General features: G+C 31.9%; 1 protein-coding gene across 2 annotated transcripts in view; it reads right to left on the bottom strand.

The window, feature by feature from the left end:
* Fas2 (neural cell adhesion molecule fasciclin 2) overlaps positions 1-23,464 on the bottom strand; it is an 858,867-nt gene that overhangs the window by 90,256 nt on the left and 745,147 nt on the right. Inside the window, exons 4-7 of one of the 2 annotated variants that reach the window (XM_081772029.1) lie at positions 14,820-14,991; positions 12,250-12,360; positions 6,302-6,334; positions 2,568-2,731 (exon numbers count right to left, since the gene is read on the bottom strand). In XM_081772029.1, the coding sequence (XP_081628155.1) occupies positions 2,568-2,731; positions 6,302-6,334; positions 12,250-12,360; positions 14,820-14,991 (480 nt within the window). The remainder of the gene's footprint in view (positions 1-2,567; positions 2,732-6,301; positions 6,335-12,249; positions 12,361-14,819; positions 14,992-23,464) is intronic. The other variant, XM_081772030.1, reaches the window with a different exon arrangement.

The following is a 23,464-nucleotide window of genomic DNA, read 5'->3' as shown; positions in this document are numbered from 1 at the left end:
TCCATAAACAGCACAAGACCGCATGCAACTTTAATCATTTGTCGGAAATTGAGAGAACTTGGCTGAGAGGTTTTAATGCACCCACTGTATAGCTTAGGCCTGACATTGTCAGACTATCATTTGTTTCAGTCTCTGCAGAGCTGCTTCAAAAGAGGCCTGTGAAAACCACGTGTTTCAATTTTTTGACCAGAAACTATAGAAGTGCTATAGCAACGAGGTTATAGTGTTGACGAAAAGATAGCAGAAAGTATCGATCGAAATGGTGCAATGTGGCTTCATAATGTTATTTTCAAATTCCAATAAATGCATTCCGAAGACTCAATAATTTTAGATAACCTGATATTTAAACAAGCTCAATTCATTTAATAAATAGCTCTGATTCCGTAGAGCACTGTAAATCGTCCTTAAAACTCTTAATCTCTTTCTTTTCAGAAACATAGTTTTAAAAAGGTCTATTAGAGAGGTAGCTACAAGATATAGCATACAGAACTCAAAGAGTGGTTACATGAAAAGAAAAACGATATACAACAGAAGTTAACGAAAGACAAAACAAAAAAAAAAAAAAAAAAAAAAAAACTATATCCAAAAAGGCAACCAAATTATTCTTCACCCATATCAAGAAAGGAATCACCATAAAGGAAGAATTGTTCAGTCGTATCATTTACTGGTGACATCACATTAGTAACAGAATTTGGAACAAAAGTTAAACGAAGCAATTACAAAATCTGAGAAAAGAACTTGGAAAAAAGTAATATGAAAACAAAAAAAGAAGACGATAAATGAACGTTCTTAAGCACATGAAGGAAGAATATGTATAAAACGTTGATCTAGAGAGAGAATAAGATGTGCCAGTCGATACGATGCTCGATGATGGTTATATTATGCAGGCAGATTGTCAAATTCATATGTGGAATGTGAGTGTTCGAGAATAGTACAAAGTCAAAACTTCGTCGGTAATTTCAAATATGAATTCTCTTGTCGAACCAATGAAGTACAGACAGATCATAATATCAACGAAGTGTCTACCAAAGATGTGGCTAACGAATACTACTTGACTAATGAGTACGTCGCTGGTTTGGCCAGTTTCGTTTGATATTGATTTGAAAGTCACTCACATGAATGATTTTTGGTAATGAGAAACTGAAAGCTTTGGTGGAAGCAGATTCATCTCAAACTACGTGCAAATTAGCAGTAACGTTTGATGTTACTATTCCAGAAACATTGGCCAATATGAAAGAAATTGTCATTATAATACAGATGAATTGCACATGAATTAAATAGGTAGTAGAAGAGGACAGTTCTTGAACCTGTAACCACTTCTACATCTTGTTGTGTGCGTATGAATACTTTCTAAATAATTGCAAGCTTCGGTACAATAATTGGGTTAAGGTGAACTACCCAAAGACAGTCTAAACTGGTGTCGAAAACCAGTACTGGCATTATACCTACGACTTAATGAAACCCGATCAATCGATTACAAGGGATGTCTACTACAAATAATTAAACGAAAGATGAGAATATTTGCGAAGAAGCAGCTCGACTGAATTTGAGTTTAGCATCCCGTTTAGTACCGAGACTATATGAGACGTGAACCTACTAGCTTAACGTGGGTTCCGAACTACATGAGCTCCCGCCAAGAACCGAAGCCGGGTCTCCCACGCCAAAGGCGCGTACAGTATCCACATGGGCATGAGGGAGCTCTGCAAGGAAGCATCTGAGATTGTTCAATCGAGACAGGACGGTCGTCTTCAGAGCAACGTTCACCTATATGTCGCCCACTAAATGGCTGCTAAAATTATAGGAACTGTACTTCCCTGTCTTCCATCGTATTCCATTGATCTTGCGCCACTACCTCTCATAAGTGAAAATCCTAAACTCACAACAAACTGTAGAAAACTCATTTGGCGAGTTCATCGCCAGATGATCACCCGACTTCTTCATTGTTCGCATAATGAAGCTATTCTTATGCTGGCAACGAAGTATTGATGGTAGCAGCACATAATTTGACTGCCTATTTGACGTTAGAGAAAATATAATGAATGTAATGGTCCTTCCAAACTGGACGTTTCATATTAAATTACCAATTGGAAAAATAAGTTTTTAATATTTGGCTAGCAATAACTTTGGATGGAACATGTGAAAAAGACGTAGAAACTGAAGACGTTCAAGCCACGGCACTGGAGAAGGACACTTCGGTATCATGGACAAAAGAGAGAAATTATTAAACTGTTATAAGAGAAGCAAACGAAACCGATGCACTTTGGTTTCGATTTAAATGCAATGACTGCCCTTTCGTTTGCCATTTAAAATGGACTAACACAACACTAAAAGAAAAAAATTGAAGAGAGAACCGATATGGAAGATCAGGTGCGGGATATCTATACAAGACCAAGAATGACTTCAATATTATCTAATTACATTACTTGAATTAATAGATAGAAAATCTAATCTTCCACTGCCCACTGATCTCTTTCAGTTCCATGAATCTATCACCTGCACAAAACCCAGACATTATTATTTACAAACAAGTAAGAACGTTTACAAAAAAATGTACAAATTATACTTACTATATGGATCAACAACAATACTACTGCTTTCGGTAGTTGTTCCAGCATAAGTTGCTTTACACGTGTAATTGCCTGCATCCTCTTCTTTCAGTTCCTTTATGAAAAGCATATAGAATGGCGTGGGTCCAGGCACTGTCTCTTTGTAAATTCTTGGACTTACATATCTACATTAAAAGAAATAAAAAAATACCACTTTTAATGAATCACCTTATAAAAACTATACATCCGCTCAATCAGTGAACTTTCGCCACTTATACATTCATAATAATAATAATAATAATAATAATAATAATAATAATAATAATAATAATAATAATAATAATAATAATAATAAATTACTTTACCATTTGTATTATCTGCAGAACAATAAATGCTCATCAAAATGAACATTGAAAAGCGTATTTATGAAAGGCACTGCATCTAAATCTTATTTTATGCATAACACTGAAAAATATTTTACCTTATCAGTATCAAACAGTTAAGAATTATATACTAGAAAATATTCCGCAGAACATACAAAAATGCTTGCTGATTTTTTTTTTTCGCAATTACAGTATATACTTAATATATTATTATTAATATTATTACTAATACACAGGCTGGTGATTCAAAAGTCAAGTATGATCAAATACCTTTCTGATGGTTAACGTTAGATTAACCACACTAAGACAAAACATATAACATTTAGGTTGTACTAAAATGAACTTTCCCCTGCGTAATAAGCCGCCAACTTGAATGTAATTTAAAATTTTAAATGTAAGGAAGGTAATGTTGTAATTCGAACTTGCGTGTAAATTTTCTATATAAATTATGAATAATGTAACTCTGGTTATCTTAGTGAATATCCAGATATTTGAATAGTTTGGACTTTTCAAATAACATTTATGAAGTTTTTTTTTCCCCACTGAAATATATAAAAATTACAGCGTTTCGAACTTTTGATTGTAAATCGTCAAGTTATATGATAACAAAAAATTAGAATCTTAGGCAATGAAACATAGCTTCTCTAATATTTACAGCTTCATGAAAAGTTATACAAATCTTTCATTGTATATTCTTATATAGTTCACTTTGAAGAATATTGAAACAGTGCCTTGTTACAATGGATTTGCTAAGTTAAAACTGCATCACTATACTCTGAAAATAATGAATGAGGACACAACTTATGACAATTAATAAACACCAAGTAAACAATTTGATCTGTATCGGAAGAATTACATGTATCTAATTATGTAACCAAAATCATGCTTAACATAAAGTTTAACTTCAGTATGATAAATACCTGGAACACATAAAGACAAACAAAGTTTTCAATAATGAATGTATTATATACAAATTATATAACAAAAAAATCAAAATAATTACATGCAACAGGTGTGATGTAGGAACAAAACTACGATATCTGTTTGTATGTTGTCGAAGATAGGTATTCGTATTCTTAATTGCTCCCCAAGTATTAGTTTTTGGGATTTGAAGATCTCGTTTGATCTTTTCGCTTCCAGAGTAATCATTGGAAGTTAGTGTCATCACACACCAAGTAAGTACGCAACGCAGCTCATGCCACATCAAAGAGAAATAAACATTAATAATCATTTAACTATTTCTAACAAGCATAATAGAGAAAATGATCAGATTGAGATATTGTCAATTTAAAAAAAAATACAATCTCACAACTAATAAAAGTGATATACTAATCATAATTTTTTTCTGAAAGTTATGATTTTTGATATGCCAGATTTTTTTAAAGGTTAGACAGTAAACAAACACTTTTTGCTTAAAGATTTTTATTCGAAAAATAAATGCAAATTTAATTCAGTATGTCATCAACGTTGCTATATTGTGCTTGATACCTCACCTCTAATAGTTTCGAGAAATTCAATCTTTCTCCTATTGTTCAACAAATTATTATTTGATTATACATTTTAATTTACTTGTTATTCGTGAAGGTCAACCATTAGCTACAAAAAGTACAGTACTTACAATCCAGAGATGAATATAAGAAAAAAATATTGATTTGGGATTTAGACTTTCGTATAACATAGAGTTTTCTCGACTTTTACATATTGCTGAGTTAAAAGCATTTACCTGTCTATTTACTTGCCTATGGAAATATAATTAAGTAAATACTTCGGAAAGTACTATTCACATGGATAATTAGTGTACTGCATTACATCAAAAGTTTTTAAATGTGAATACAATATTTGAGACACAGAGCCGATTAAGTAACATAGAGACAATTAACTTCGATGCTGTCAGTCACCACCACGTGGTTCAATGGATTTCAACTACTCAAATTGCTAATGTTCAAAGTTTCTAAGAAATTTCCTGCCAAACTCGAGTAAATTCATTACAGTGTCAGGCACGGATCCAAGGGGAGGGCTATAGGAGCTATAGCCCCCCCTGAAGCTCAGGCATACACTGGATAAAATAGGCATCAATCCTACTTTAGTTACACTGTATAAAGCGGCAAACTAGGGTTTAGCCACTCCCTTGATCATATCCTGGATCCGCGGCTGTATAGTATAGTATAGTTCTATGGACATAGACCTCCTATTAGAGTTCAATGACTTCCACTGTTCAAACATGTGAAATTCAATTTCTGGTTCACTTGAATTAACATGGAAACATACTTATAAAGAAAATGTTGTTGATTAAATTTGTAAAACGCTTGCAATATACGTGAATGTATTACATAAATTATTTTTCCACTCAACATTTTCCCCTAGTACTGAACTTGAACTCCAATTAGCTTTTGTTCAGATTAACTCCATTTTCAATCGTTCACAGAACTTGTTGTTCGGAAAGTATTTCTTTAAATTAAAAAAAAAAAAAAAAACACCTCAACACTCAATTTTACAGGAAAGTTCTTCGAGCCGAGTTTGCACTTAACCATTACACAGTCATACTAGAAAGTCATAATCTCTCTCCAGAATTACAAACTAATAAACAAAAATTAAATACCTTTTTCTTTTCATACATTTTATATAAATTCTTATGGAACCGAAGTATTTTTTATGGATAATTGATTTGTATTCGTGATTCACTGAAATGCAAGAACAATTTTCTGATGATAAAAATAATGCAGCTTAAAAGAAAAAAAAAACTCCCTAAATTAGCTTTTTTTTTTTTTACGCGAATTAACGAGAGAATGGATGAAATGTATTTCCTACATTTAATATTACATAGCAAAATAGCCTTATTAATAAAACTGTTTTCAATATATTGACATATTTAGAACATCATATGTGCGACTTGACAGTATCTCAACCAATTTCTGTATAAGTTGGTTTTACTATTTTTCTACCGAAAAAGTCCTGTAAAATAACATTATTTATGTATTTGGAGAAAAAAATAGCAATAACATAATAGCAAGTATTAGTACACGTAACTATAATAAAATGCATTTTCTTCTGCAAAAGAAAGAAAAAGTACAATAACATGAGCAAACTATTTACAAAAATAACACTTTAAACCATAATAGTAATATAAATAACGCAACAATGGCCCAATTAATTCAGAATTATAGTAAATATGTTTTATAATTGCAGTATAAAAAAGAGACACCAATTGCTGCAGCTAATGCGTATACCATGCACATATCTAACTCCTGCATCACACACAAACATATATATATGTATATATAAACTATTCTGAGTCCTAAGCAGACTAGTTTCTATCTATATTCTACGGATTGTGTAAGTTTAAACGTTTACCATTACTTTTTAGAAATTTACCTTCGTTTCCTTCCTCTGTTTGCCCTATCTTCACTTGTAGCATCAGCAAAAAAAGTAAAGAAATGTCAGACAGTATCCTATATATTCTGACTAGACAATATGGCATTGTTCATAACAACTTTACCTATATGGCACACACAACCAATCACAGAATGGTAGTTTGTATAAAATTATAATTTACCAATACGCAGTGAGAAAATATTTCGAATAATTTCATCCACTACATTCGGTACACCTTTTAAGAAATATGACGAAAGAATAATGTAAGTATGACGCTTATTTTTGTTCTTGTATGAAGCTTCTCATAAGTCAATTATGTTCCTTAATTTATGTTCATGTGGCTACTATGTTTTTAAAATTTGCGAACTGCATTATTATCACACTTTAAAATTTGTTGTGTTCACATATAGTTACACGAGTTCACATAGTTCCGAATTTGATACTTGGTGGGAAATCATATGGTTACTAATCTGTGCGGAACTCTAGGATGAGGTGGCCAGATTTAGATAATATAAAGAACGAGGCACTCGTCAAACTGGCATAATTTGGCAGTTTACCTAGGTATAGTTAATGGTATGTATTTGTTCATGCCAGTGAAGAAGAATTATCTATATTTTTTTTTAAAAAAAATTGCATTATCTTCCACGGTTAGGGGTATCGATTATCACTTGAATGTTATATTTTTTGATGATTGAACTTCATGTAGAAGAGTTGATCTTCCCTTTAAAAAATTGTAGAGTCATTACAAGAAATAATTTCAAACGATACTTTGTGATTATATTAAGTAACAACGAGCTAAAAACGGGACGTCTTTTCTTTTTTTTAAAGACATTTTGAGTCCCGTTTGCATTTTTCTCGGGATACTGGACGTCTTTCTGAAAAAGGGAACAATCTTGTTAAAAACGGAACATTTGGTCAGCCTATTCTACGAACGTCTTATATGAAATCGATGCAAAAAAACTGATAAACTTGAATAACACTTTTAAGTTTTTGAGCTTTCGGACAGACGAATATCTACTCTAGCAAGCATGATTTTTGTGTACGTCGACATGGGTTCGATTCTAGATGAAATATGTTTTCGAATTCCATGTCATATTACTGCTTAATGCTTTATATAGCATCGGTCTTAAAAACGAACTTTAAAACAAAATAAGAAATCTAAATGCTTAGTTACAGTTATCTAAACGTATTTCCATATTTAACTTCCTTGATATAAGATTGTCCTGTCATAATACAGTTGTAATTGGCTGATGTATTTGGTTAATTAATTTATTTTCTTTTTCTCGTTACCTTACAGATGTGGAATCCAACCTGTGTAACACAACACAATAGTGTGTCACACAATACCATAAGATGTGTCGAGAAATTTTAGAATTTCAAAATTATGGATCATTTAACAATTAATGAAAATCAGTTTTGAGACAGGCTGTACCAGTCAACGCCTCCAGCGGCAGCAACAATACTCAGTACCACGTAATCATTACTTCATAGAAACTTACACTCCCATGTTATTACAATTTATGTTATTATTAATAAAAAATCATGTAAATATGACACGATGCTGTGGGTGTTCAGGAAAATCATAAAAAACAAGTTGGAAATCGAGGTACCTTAGAAAAATTATGTATATATTAGGTACAAGTGTCAAGTGTTATAATTATACACATTTCCTTGATATAAAACTAGAATATTACTCGATTTCGTGAGGAATAAAGTTTTTAAAGATTTTCTAATTCTAGTTAGTAATAAATATTCGGACGATCTTGTTCCTGTATTTAGAGGAAACATCTGATCTGGCAAATAATGTGACCTGCAAGCTTACTATGTATCATAACTGCCAAACTTCACTGATTATCTTCAGTACGTTCCAATGAACTACAGTGAGCTACAGTATCCGAACTATTGATATTGACATTAGGATTAAAAAAAAAAATTAAAAATCTTGTTGAAATGTGATCTGCATGTACTCGTTCGTAAAAGTATAATTTCCTTAAAATTCCTATTTAAAATAAGTACGTTCAACTAATACCTCTAAACGTATGTACGCATTATTGTATTGTAATTTATAATATACATTAGATCTCCATACATTATTAAACAAAAGCGATCTTAGAGGACTTTTTTAATTCGCGACATAATTTGTTGATGAGTCCTTTAATTATCCGCATTTCTTAATTGTGCGGAGAACTCTTTATTTCGGATAACTTGAGTTTCTCTGTAGTTGAAATTGTTTTCATTTTACTGTTCCCGAATAAAAGGATCAGTAATTTCCCAGCAGTAAAAGTATTAATTTTTGCCTCGAAATATCTATTTTTTTAAAAAAAATAATAATATTAATAACTGTAACTGCTTCAAGAAATAAACAAAGGGCGAATTACTACGAGAAGTAAACTAAAGTTTGCCAGGATTTTGAGTATGCAACACTGAAGGCAGAACTTTACGTTTGACGTGGAGAATGCAGTGGATTTATATGAATATTTCAAAGGATCTGTTAGAAACACAGCTTTTTGTGTGATACAAATTACATAATACAGAGAGAAAGAGACATTCACAGTAATGAAAAATGAACATTACGGTAGTGAAATTTCCACGGCAATGTTTTTGAAACTTCTGTTTAGTTGGAGGCTTATAGCGGAAGTTAGTGTGTTTCATAAATAATGTACAGTCTTTATAGAGGTACAGATATTTGACTTTAGGGTAACATTCCAATGTTATTCATATTCATATTACTTAATTCGCTTATATATATATATATATATATATATATATATATATATATATATATATATATATAAATTTTCAGATTGTAAAACAAATCACAAACTAGAAATTGTCTGCTTAACTTTACAAGAGATATATTACATTCTGTAGGAGTGAATCTGAAGCTAGTGAAGCTATGTTTTTTTTTTTTTTTTTTTTTTCATCACTGACAATGCAATATCACATTATGAGACCGTTCTCGAAGACAATGCAATACATTATGACAAAGATAATATCCCAAGGATCAGCTGAGTAAATATTTGGTTTTTTAAAAGATTTAAACTGAGAAACGCAAGCAATACATTATTTCTAGGGAACTTTTCAATGAAATATTTTACAATAAGTTTATTAATGATATAAGATAATGCAGGAAAAAAATTACAATAACTATTTTGTCCTGGTAAGTTTGTTCTTATTTGGAAAATTTATTAATTTCATAATGTGATACCGAATGATTGAACAGCTATATATCTAAAAATAGCGCCCACGGATCACAGAGCATTATTCTACAAGTCAAAATAAAGATATATATATATATATATATATATATATATATATATATATATATATAGATATAGATATATAGATATATATATATATATAGATATAGATATATAGATATATATATATACACATATGTACACTTTCGAGTTATCTGGAGAGACAAATTGCACTATGTGACAACGTCGCACATAAAGAACCATAGATTAGATCTATCAATCTATCAATCAAATAGTTATATCCATTCTTTCCAAATGGCAGCTAAAATCGATATTGATTGGCACTAGCATAATTTTTTACTATAGCAATCAATTCAACTGCTTGTTGTATTCGTAGAGTAATGCTAATGGCTCCAAGCGAATCTTCGACATTGTCACATTGTGAAATTTTTATTCTCCATAGCGGCTGAAGGAGGCCCCGGAGGGCAAAACATCATATAACATTTTCGCTTTATTTTGGCCTGTAGAATAGTGGTCTGGGGTCCGTGGGCGCCAATTTTAGAACACCCGAAAAAATATATATCGAGAGAGAAAGACATACAGCAAGATAAGTTAAAATTAAAATTAAATTGAGTTTAACGTCCCACGATTATGCCCGTTAGGCTTACATAGACAAAGCAAGATTATAATAGGTTGTTTTTATTAGCATAGTGTTTAATATTAACAGAACAGATGTTTCATTATTTTTAGCAATTAACTGACAACTAAAATTATAGTATTAAAGGGAAACAGTCAATCCAACATTGTTTCTTTATGCTATACGTATACAGGGAAAATATCTTTTAGTATTTTAGTTTTATTAATTAATTAATTTATTTATTTATTTATTTTCAGTATTTATTTTTACACATTTATTTGAAGTTTATAAAGAAATCTGGAGTGATGAAATATAACATGATCATTTTAGTATCTTTCAAAATAAAAATATTTTAAGATATTTTAATTTGTTAAACAAGAAATAGACAGAGAGAATTTAGTGCAACTTAAAACATGGTTTAAGTGTTCACTATCTTTTTGATAAGAATCACTTCCCTGGCCATTTAGTTAGTTATCTATCAAAGGAGTGTTAAGTGATCTGGGCTTCCAGATCATAAGGTATGTGCATTTATAACTCTCATATTAGTACTGTATGCTTGCTTTGCTGTTTGCCACTCTTATTACTATGCCAAATATACAAAACAATTGTTATATACTTAGTACATGAAACACGGAATCTTGAGTGATTCAAACGGAAAGAATCCCAGTAGTTTGAGTTAATTTGAATGATTATTTGTGTTGTTTCGTGTTAACATAAACAAGAAAGATGATATGAATTCAAAAAGCTTTGTAGATTTCAGCGTTTAATGAGTTGAAAAGAAATAAAAGTTAGATTGTATGAATTATTAGAAAGATCACATTAATATTTGATTCAGTGCAGGCTCTTGCGGGAAGTAACATCAGTAATTATTATTATTATTATTATTATTATTATTATTATTATTATTATTATTATTATTATTATTATTATTATTATTATTATTATTATTATTATTTTGCTACAAGCTAAGAGAAGGGAACTTACTTAAAATCTTACTACTTGTATACCTGAACTAGGGCATTATGTAAGCTTTTTCTCTCACCTTGTACCGATAAACTTATCATGTAACTTTCCTCAAGTGCTGCCACTAGTTTGATTATTATTTTTCGCCTTTCAGAAAAGCTAATCAAATATTAATGTGTACTATTCGTGATATTAATAACAGAAATAACAGTAGAATACAGGGAGATCTAAAATAATATTCAAATGCTTGAGAAAAGATGCGGAATGCTAAACCTACTCTGCACAAGTTTACTGCTATTGAACGGAACATTTGAGGAAAATATTCCATAAATAAATTAAGCGGCGCAGATCACATAGCAAATATAAACGGAGTAGATTATCCTGAATGTCAATTTACATTCATAATATTGAGTGCTAGACTTTATTTACACAACGAAAACAGTGAACATCAAGTATGCAGTATTTACTACACTAACACATATTTAAACACAAAAGGATCTTGTAGTTAAAAATTGTTAAGTATGAGATTATGCAAGGGAGTTTAAAGAATCGGAAAATAAAAAAAAAGGTTACAAGATTAATCGGAAGGTTAGGTGAGAAAGTGCAATGATCAAATAAAAGTAAGAAAATCAGATTTATGGAATCTCTTATTGTCCTGGAAGATAAGTAGGAGAAGAATGCTGCAAAGAGAACATTGGTGTCCAATGGTTACTTTCAACAGTAATAAGAATTACTTAAAATTTTCCCAAATGCACCTCGTAAACAACTTTTTTTTTAAAAAAAAAAATTAAAGTCTTCCAAAATGAAAGTCAAATCGATAATGACGAATTTACTAAATAATAAATTATCTTGTCAGCTGTAAAAGACAAACACATAATTTACATTAAATGATAAAAATAAGCATAGTTAAGAACCCAAGACTTGCCAGGGTTAAATTATCTTCGTACAGTATGTTGTACACTGACTTCTGAAAGAAAAAAAACTAAACTAAACTAATTGACTTGTATATATATGTAAACCATGCATGCACGTGCATTTTATGTTTGTGGGCAACGTTTACGCAACCCAACAATTAACACAGAAGGGGAAGGAAGGTAGGTAGGGCATTCCTGCTACCCTATGTTACGACACATAGCAGGCAAACCAACCTTTTCCTTCTAATCCTGTTGTTAAAGCTTTCTGGCACAAATCCAGCATAAGTACTTGGCCCCCTTCCATTCAGTGACTGCAATACTAAAGATGCACCGTAGGGTTGGTCGCTGAGAAGAAAAATAAAATATAAAATCTTCTGAGTTGTCATCATTCTCACCAATTATTTGCTTCCTCTCTTCAGTCGTGCATTATCATCTTAATTTCCCTAAAGTTTTATCAGGTTTATAAGATTGCAACATATTCTTCTTTTCAATACATGCGATCATCACCATTCTAATCGAGACGTCATCTAGAGGTCGCTGGCCATGCAGAATTGTTACTGAACAATGCCATATTGATCTTATAACTCAAGAGAACTGCAGCATGCTTACTACCGAATGTAATGTACTATACTTTCTTCTTAAGAAACATGACATAATTTTAGCTACTAATGATTCATGGAACACCTATTTAAACAGGCGCGGCTCGTGAGGGAAGTCACACCGGTAAAAATATAGTTTTACCTCTTCAAACTAAAGGGAGAAAAGATACTTAATGTTCAAATTGTTGTTTGCAAGAATAAGAAGATTAATTACTTTTCTTCCCATAATTTGAAGCGATAACACTACTTTTAACCGATATGACTTCCCTCACAAGTCGCCTAAAATACATTTTATTTCATCTAGAGCAGAGTTTGTGTCACTCATTAATATTACTACATAATGTTCATTACGTAGCCAGTTAAAAGTTTGAAATTAAAAGTCTAAAGCTAAAGGCCAGACAGACAGCAAGAAGAAACAACCACACATTCACAAGATACTGTAAGCATTAAGCCATACATCCTTATCAGTTTAATATATATTTGGAGGTTTGTTTTCACTTCCTGTTGCACCTGGTGTGTGATGTTATATAGATTGCTAGATTCTTCAACACAATATAACAGTGTATCAATTTTGACTTAAATTCACATTCTAAATGTCACTGAATATTTCACTGCTAACACAATGACTTGCTGTGCACAAGCTTCTGTGATACAATATAATCATGAACTTTATAATTTCTCATAGAAAGAAAGTAGTACATGCAGTATGAAGACCTTGCATGATTTAAGAAATAGAATTTTTATTTATATATTTATTTATTAAAACAGAACTTAAATATAATACGAGCTGCAGAAGTTGCCATTCTTGCAACAACATCGTAGAAAAATAGAAGAAAACTTTCCATAGGAGAGAGTTGTTTAACTTATTGAAGTTTTTAAATTGTCGAGTAAGCTATATATATATTTATTTTCATAATAGCAATCGTATACATCTTAAAAATATACAACATTCAATATTTACTATCAAGTTTGGATTTACTTTTACATATAATAAACGTGCAAGAATGTATACGCATATATATAATTTGGAAATTTTTATATATCTGATTGGAATATATTTATACCAGGATCAGTCTTAAGATTTTATATAGCAAGCAATTATTATATATTTTAAAAAAAAAACACTGGAGCATTTTACTTTTAAAAAATCGACAAGGGTATTGATACACATACTGCATAATTATATGATGATGTAATAGGAACTAACAATCATAACCTGTCATTATGTCAACATATGATTACATCATCGAACTGTAGTACTCACAATCACCAAATGAGGTGCTTCAAACTAAGCATTTTGCTAATACATCCTGAAGCGTACATTCATATTCAAAACTTGTTGCTTTTATTGAATTTATTTTTTTATTTTTTTTTTTCTGAAAAAAGTTAGAATTAAAGCTATATAGCCAATATGATAAATATTTATTGCAAAATATGGGATGTTTTTCGAACTGACACGAGAATATGGGATGTTTTTCTTCCATAAACTTAGATTGATAATTACTTTTGTTCAAAACAGTATTTTGACAGCTTTAGCTGAATTTTTAAAATTTATTGAGACCGCTGAATTAATTTAGATTTTGTTATATATTTTCAGTTATGATATTGTTAATATTGTTAATACAAAGTCAAGTGGTATATATATATATATATATATATATATATATATATATATATATATATATATATATATATATATATATATATATATATATATATATATATATATAAACCATTAATATACTATTTTGTCTCTTTTCCTTTTTTGTTTCCTAACCAAAAATGGATTCAAATAATAGAAATGTAAATCTCTGTATCATGTACTGGCCTGAAAACTACGATTACTTAAACTGTAACTCAAAAAAGGTTGAAATTCACTGAAATATTAATTCTCAGAACAACTTTTAGCTTATTCAATGCGAACAGTGGCATCATTCAGATGCTATATTGTCAGAGTACATGAACATTTTGAACAACGAAAATATACAATTTTTTTCTGAAAATACGGAAATAATACTGCATGAGCGAAGTATAAACAACTATATGTAGTTTTTAGTTTTATATTCAAATAATCATGTTGCCGAGTCACAATACGAGCATGAGTGAACATGTTTGCCACAATTTTAGTTTTCTTACGCATGTATATAATGTGTGTGCATGTGTGTTTGTAATTTCAGATATGCATTTTTTTCTTTCTTTGCCTACCTGTCACTCTGCACTACTCGGCCCTCTGGATCATACCATTCCACATCGGTAAATAGCGAGCTGTCTTCACCCTCGTTTGCCTGGCAGGTTAGGACAACTTGATCACCAACAGCTCGTGAATGTACAGTTTGTGAAGGCAGGATTCTTAATTTTGAACTTTTTGCTACTCCCACTGAAATAAAGAGAATAAAAACAATCAAAAGATGTATTCCTGGGAAAAGAGTTAAAACAAAATGCTATCTTGGTATGGTTCTAAACTTCTGGGATCCTATACGTTGTACTTTATTATTATATTGTAGGTCTATTATACAATTTGGGAGAAATCATTCTCTTAACATACAATACACCTCACTAATCCGGTGAGTATCAGACTAGGTTGTGCTGGATTATAGAAAGGTACATTAAGATTGTATACTCTTGATAATCTGGCAAGTATTCTCTCATCTAGTGACATCATGGTCCTCCGCACCCAACAAGAGTACATCATAAAATACCAGATTACTGGGTAAACCGGAATAGCGCACGACTGGTTTATAGAGAGTGTACTATAATTAGTAGATAACTCAGGAGAATGTAATGACTTTTCAAATCTGATAAACTACCTAGGTAGTACGATTGATGATAAACTATTACAATAATTGGATTTTCATAAATTGCTTCTTATTTTTGGCTCCAAGGAAAATAACCAGACAAAGGTATTTTGGGGACACTTGAACTGGCAGTGAAACAATTAGCAAGTCGTGTGAAGCAGAAGGTTAATTATTGTAGTTACGATATTTTCTCTACTTCCATCGCTTATTTAATCGTTCTAGATATAAAATATAAATAATGTATCACATTTATGACTTAAAATTACCGCAACTTCTTCTATTGTAGCTACTTTGTTTCTTATATGTACTGCAATATCATCGTTTCCATCCCGCCAATTTTTACCCCTGACTGTGGCAAAATGCAGGGAAAAAAGAGCCAGACCTAAAGGAAATTCGTAAGGATCTAAGCTCAATTTTTCGGACTTAGTCTCTGGAAGGCAGTCCCACTTTTTATGACCGTAACTGTAACATTTCGGATCAACAAAATTGTTTCGTTTGATTTTGCTTCCCTTTTCTTTCTTTACTTTTTAAGAGTTTGTGCTGAGTTTTCTCATTCTTCTTTCTAAATGATCTTTATCTTTTTTCCATCTTTGCGCACTGAACACAGGCGCTTATGCCTTATAAGTAACGAGATAAAAAATAAAGCAATGTGGTCTGAAATTATTTAAACGTACTTTGCGATTTTCTTGTTAGAAATACTGAGATCTTAAAGAACTCCGTACATATTTTTTCGTTAATTTCATGATTGTGTCTGCATGTAGTTTATTGTATTTTAGTAAGAATATTAATTTACAATCCAAAAGATCATATTTAATATTAACTTGAATCATCGATATCATAGGTGTTAACATGTTTTTCACAATTATCTTTTGCATTTTTGAAACTCATTCAATTATACCAAAATCAATTATTCTTTCAGACATAAAATCACATTTCTGTGTCATTTTAACTTAAAAAAAAATAGTAAAGATAAATAATACTTCCTCTTACGTTACATGAAGAAGACGCTAATTATACATTGAAAATAAATTTGATTTGAGTTTTAAAAGATTTCACATTAAAACAATAACTTCATTTCTATAAATCGACTTTATTACATTACAAAAATTTAAACGACAACCAGTAAGGGTTCCCAAAATCACATATCAAAGGTATTTAGTAATTGAAAGAATTTTAAGATTACAGAAATGAGTAAATAATTACTTCTAGATTGGAGGAAAATGATCATACTTGATTGAATTGAGGTGAAGGAGCTTATCACAAACTTTAACATTTTTTTAATGTATAATTTCTGAAAAATTATTCTATAGAGATGTCTAGAGACAATATAGACCTTCAGAGTACGTCTAATTATTCTCATCGTGTATATTTTTGATGAAGTTTTCACCAAAGGTTACAACAAATAAATGTAGACATAAATATAAATAAAAATTAAAGTAAAAACAAAAATAAAGTATATTTGTGATACATACGCAAGAGACTATTATAGTATATCGATCATTCATTTTATTCAAAAATATTCTTTTGAACTCACAACATAAATCATTTTGAAAATGTAACACTCTTTTAATATGAAAATTTACAAAGTTTGATATAATGACTTCCTGGACCTAAAAGGGTGATTGGCAGAGATGAAATGCTAAATACTTTGAGTGGGTATATTTCCAGAGATTGGTAAAAAAATCATTGAAAAGAAAAACTTTGTGCATTTGCATCTATTAACCCTTTCGCTTTCTTGTATCAATTTAATATATATATTATCATTTTATCTGATTTCCACATAACGATATTTCGGGGGACCCTGTACATCCTATGGTCCAGATGTTGTTTCCGGGCAATGGCGGCATAATTATTCCAAGATGATATTGTGGCTATTCACACAGCTGAATTTGTTAGAGAGTGGTTTGAGGAACATTGGAGTAAAATTGATCGCTTTCCCTGGCCCCTCCCCCAATCCCCGGGCCTGAACATAATTGAGCATTTGTGATCCGTTTTGAAGATACAAATCCGCGCAGATTTCGGCCTCCTTTTCTATCACAGAACTGAGTGACGCACTGCACGCTGAATGGTGACGAGCTCTATGACTCCACTTCACGTCGCATAAAAACTGTTCTGAGGGTGAAAGGTGGTCCAACGCCATATTAATGTGGTAATTTGCGCTTTTATAAGATGCTTTCTTTAAATTGATAGGTATCTGTATACTGTATATCCAAGTACACGTTCTCTTTGTATATCATTTTTCTGTTCAATTTTCTCATTTTTCCTGTAATTTATCCCCGTTCCTGTTACTTCGTTCGTTTATACTATGTACATTATGATTCACAATCTTTTTAAATTGTATTTCCCCAACAAGGTAAATATAAAATGCAATATACCAGGGGGTGGCCAACTTTTTGATTCAGTGCTCTACTTCAGAGTATGAAAAATCTTTGGCAACCTAACACAGTTTTTTTTTTTTTTTTTTTTTTTCAATCTACCTGCGTGCAATTGATAACTGACACTGCACATTCATTTCCCTTAAATCACTTTTAGAAGGGAAGACGGAGTTATATTTCTTCTTTTGCAAAGTAAAGTCTTTTAAAATTGTATTAAAAAAAAAAAAAGTGTAGCACCAGCGTTGTACAACACTCATTTGATCTCTTTGACATAACAAAGGAAAAGTGATGTGTTTCCATTCTTCATTAAAACAGTTTGTTTTACTAATTTTATTCAATATCACTTTATCTCAATTGAAACACAAATAAATAAATAAATTTAAAAAAGATGAGAGGCCTACGTACTTTCATGATCTACCTGATACTCAGCGGTGGTCGACTGTGGTTTGGCCAGCCCTGCCATAGATGATCGAAAATATTGTAAAATAGAAGGTACACACACACACACACACACATATATATATATATATATATATATATATATATATATATATATATATATATATATATATATATATATAAACCAAAGAGTTGGCATAATGTTTTACGGAAAACGTATAAAAAACGTAAAACATGCGTGTGAAATTAAAAAATCAAAAGAAAGGTGTTGCTATCTGCTGGCGTTTCTTTACACTCACTTTAAGGGAGATTTTAAAAATGTTTCTCTTTTACTTTTTAAGTGTGTCAGGTTCCTACTCTACATACAAGTAGACTGATCTACTAAACTAATCAAACTCTCATACTCGGCTCTTTTTTCTTTCCTAGTAGTCACTTGATTTTTTTTCAGTTTAAAAAGTTTTTTTCTAGGTACATTTTTCTGCTCTTTAATTATTTTAATTGTAAAGGAGACAAAGCCTTAAAAATTGCAAAATGACAGAAACACAATATAGTATCTTCTCAGGACACGAAACGTCTTGAGAGACGACGGGTTTCTGTGTCACGGATTTCAACTTGTTCGAATATTTTGAATTACAGTGTCCGTCTGTTTATGTAAGAAGTGACATCTGGTGTAAACTATCGACCAGCTCTCTTTCTCTTTATCATACACACACACACACACACAGAGAGAGAGAGAGAGAAAGAGATAGATAGATAGAGGGAGGGAGAGAGGGAATAATACTGGGTTCAGGTCACTTCAGACATTTTCTTATTTGGTTGTCATAGCAACGGCCATTCTCAGCTGTGATCTAACGGGGAGCGTGGATGGGAAGACTGTAACACGAGAAGGAGATTTTGGCCTCACAGAAGGGACAGATAACTAACTATGCCCTTAACTGCAAGTCATGCGGGATATTCCTCCACACGTTATCAAGAGCGAACGAAATATTAGGGCTTCAGTTACTGATGCAAAATTCTCTTTACAAAGATGTACAAATTTGAAATAATATATAATGTAAAACACTTTTCTGTATCAAATTTTCTGATATTGCATATTATTATTAGTTTCTATAATAGTATCATATTTACAGGAAACTTCGAAAGAAATAGTGGAATGATACTTTCTGACCGCATATAAGGAAATTAGTTTGGAAATGAATAGAGATAACTATAAATAGATTATGATCAGGCTGATTTTTATAGTTACACCGGGTACGTGTCAAGGGGCAAGGGCGCAGATCTTGGAGAGCTGGGGTGCTCCGGCCTCCCCAAAGCTCATGTGAGCTCTCTATTGTATTTATGAATATACAATATTTGGCATATTTGAATGCAATTTGTTTTAAAATCCTCATATATATACCTTCTGCATCTGAATGCCCCTCCCCCCACATATTTACATAGAAATCGGCGGCCTTGTCCAGGGGTGCAACCTTCGTACAAGGACAAAAGAGGAAAATTTGAAAATGGCCTTAACCTTTAAAAAGAAACGTTAAAAAAGTTATAAAAAATACGAGAGGCGTTTCTTGTTGTAAATGTATTTGTCCCTGTGCTATTCATAACAATATGCTCCTATTAACAGCGAGAGCGATGGGTAGGTAGTAGGTTTTGGCTGTGTGTATAGCCAGAGTGAGGACTGTTTGACCGCACGAGTGATGAGCAGAGAGCGGATTTTAAGGTGCAGCACCTTTTCTAAAAATGTAGTTGTTAAACAACCAAAGTTCAAAATATGTATTTCCTAGCATAAAACGAACTGAAATGAAAGCACTTTGTTGCACCTTTTTCGTGAATGTTGCACCTTTCTCGCTAAATTAATACAATTTCCCCTTTTTCTTACTACTTTTAGCCTTCAGCACCTTTATTGTCCCTTTTTTCTATTTTTTTTTTAATTGGGACAAAACAGTATGTTTTATTTTTAATCTGGTTTACATGCTGGAGGCTAAAAGAGAAAATTAGGTTTAGGTACCATAAGTTTTGTTACAACCTTCCATAAATTTAGATACAATCTTGACGGACTTGCTAAGGACAAATTTGAACTCAATTTGCGAAACAATCCGGACTTAGAAACCTTTGCAACGTCAACTGAACTTCCTGTCCATGTGCTTACAAAATATGCACCACTGGCTTCCATTGATGTCGAGCAATGTTTAAGGATCACCTGAACTCCAAGCGACAGAAATTCATGCCGCAGGCATTCATAGATGCCGTTTAAATTCAAATTCAACTCCGCAACTAGGGGGGTGAGGGAGATATATGAAAATGATCGAAAATGACCGATATCAGACAGCGTTTCAGTACTAGTAAAAAGAAACTGACTAACGGAACATACTACTATTTTTTCGTATTTTAACCAAACGAAGCGGGTAACTGACGCTAGTACTAGATAAGATAGTTCATATTTAAATTATAGCGGAGAAATTATTATGCTTGGGAAATATGTTGAGCATATACGTATATGCTGTCTTAATAATAAAACTAACTTTACTATGCCTGTTTGTTTGTCACTGTGAGATGTTTCAAGAACTCCTGTTCTTTGTCTTGGTTACGACGTATGTTGAAAAATTAAGCGTGAAAAACTCATACCTGTCTGTCCATATTAACTGAACAAAAAGCTATTATATCACAAGGAAATAGCAAACAGAAAATAGTACAGGTTTTCTTGATAGCGAGTTATTTATCATTTTCTTGTGATAACATCATACTTTATGTGCATTTAATGCAGACAAAGAGGTGTGATTTCTTAGCACAAGATTTTCAATATGCATTGCTTTTTTTGTTTTCGTTTTTTCACTAACTTTCTGGAAATATCTCTTATATTTTGTTATTTATTCTTTTTGGAGTTTCACGTCGTGTTTAATTTTTTGTTTGTTTTAGTGCCTTATTTTCTTGAATTTTCAATGCACAAAATGTATCGGCCATTGGCCTTTTTGTAATGGCTACAAATAACTCTACTGATAATATTCCCATTAAATATTCAACAAACAACCAATCAATTTTCAACGTACATCGTGAATGACGAATAGAACAAAAGAGTTCCTCAAGTATATCACAATAATAAACAAAACAGGCACAATAAACTTTAGGTTCATTATTAACTTAATAATAATGTCTCTGACTTTTTCGTTGTTGCATATAGATTTTAAACGGCGTGACAAACATCTTGGCATTTGAAGGCGGCGTTCCAAGTTCCCTTTAAATGCTGTTAGCAAATGAGAGGCCAGCGGTATTGCCACGTTTATTTTGTATACATCCACGTCTATCCTCTATCACCTGATCGCGCTATAGTATGTCTGCTTAGCCATAGCCACACCCCTTAGCACTCGGCAACATTGCGTCAGAGTTTGCGTTTTATTCGTTTAGCTGAAATGCCAAGATGTTTGTCACAGGCTTAGATTTTTGGGTAAATCCGAAAGGTGGGAGAATAATATAAAGCAGAATTTTGGGATCGCAATAACAATTCTGCTTGGATTCGTTTGACAGAAAACTTTTGTTTCTAGGGCGATTCCTCTTCAAATTTCTTGAAGCATGGAGTTACTACAGTGCAATAGGCCTCCTTGACTACACCTCACGAAGAGTTACACCGACCGACAACCAATTTTTAACTGAGTGATTTGTAATTATCACAGTGATCCATTACACATGGCTTTCTAAACCGGAATTCTCTACCTCTTAACTCAAGTATCTCACGATACTGGATTGGCATCAAAACCTCTGTGCTTCAACCGAGAATCAAATTCAGAAACGTAGGTATCGAAGGGAAATGTGCTAACTATTCGAATGCATGGAGAATCATACTATATTGTAATCGGAATATTACAAATATTATAGGTTTATTATTATTATTATTATTATTATTATTATTATTATTATTATTATTATTATTATTATTATTTTCAAAATCTTGGTTATCAATTCTTCGTTTATTCACGTCTAAATTTTATCTCTAAGCATATCGCAAATACTTTCACGAATTATATTATACTGCAACGCTATCTTCACCGAGAACGAAACACTTTGTAACGACTAAGAACTACCATTTATCTTGGAGGCTGTCAATTTCGGAAGTGTCTTCTGTTGATAATGGTGAATGCTAATGACTATTCGCCTCATGTTCTCCTCTCACAGCTCTTCAAGACCCACGTTTCACCCTTCTTCCTTTGAAAACCATAAAAGCAGAAAGTTTTGCAAAAGTTTCAAATATTTTGCACATTAACATTCAGAAAATGCTTGTTATAGTTGAAATACAGCTGCGTTAATTGAATTTCTTAGAGGACACACATACACATACAGATTCGCTGTTAAGTTGATTTCAAAGACAAGTATTAGAGTGGAATATAATGTACAATCGTCGACAAAAGCTTCTTAACTTACCTTTGTATAGTCCACACAAAACTTTTTACCAGATTTGTATTTACGTTTTGAAAAAAAGCGATTTATACTGGCATAATAATGATTGAGAGAGGAGGATAAAAAAAAACTTGCATATACGAATTTCAATACAAAATTTAAGGAAGTGAATTTTGCTAATCCCTTCAATATATAAAAGGTTTGAGTGCCAGAGTAGTCTGTGCCACGTTCATACTTTTCAGAAAATTGGACCTAAAAACGAACTTTCCCATAAGTTTTAACAACGTAACAAGAAATCGCCGTCCTCCCAGCATTGAATAAGCCACGTTTCCCGATAGGTTAATGTCTCCTTGGGTAATGAATGGCATCTAGGGACAGTTTGTTGACTTTCTACTTTGGCGCTTAGGCGACACTGGCACTCAGCTCTCCATATATGACTTTCGTGACATAGCATGGTACTAAAACATTGTTTACGCAGAAAGTCATAAATTTATTGAGTATCATTTGCAATCTTGAGGATCCGTAATTATTTACACTCTTATTAGATAATAATCAAACTAATTTTGACAACAGGAAATGAGGTCTTGTTCGAGAAAACCATTTCTTCACTAACTAAGGGGGAAAAACATAAGCGGAATCTACATACACGTAATATTGTAATCTTTCCGCTGATATAACACAAAAGCAAGCATTATATACGAAATTACAAAAAGTGGAAAATGTTATTAGATAGTCAGACATATCAGCTTTTTCAAGTATCAGTAACAGGTCTATTTGTCCAAGTATGTTATTAGATGATGCGAAATTCTTTCATAGCTGAAAGTACTATCTAATACATACATGCGAATATTGTCGTTAAATATGAGTCTAAAATCGTTTTGTTTTAAAGTCATTTCCA

This window comes from Thermobia domestica, chromosome 9, assembly GCF_964235325.1.
Source record: "Thermobia domestica chromosome 9, izTheDome1.hap1.1, whole genome shotgun sequence".
Classification (NCBI taxonomy): domain Eukaryota; kingdom Metazoa; phylum Arthropoda; class Insecta; order Zygentoma; family Lepismatidae; genus Thermobia; species Thermobia domestica.
Note: the sequence above shows the minus strand (reverse complement) of the source record. Positions and strands in the feature narration are given on the sequence as shown.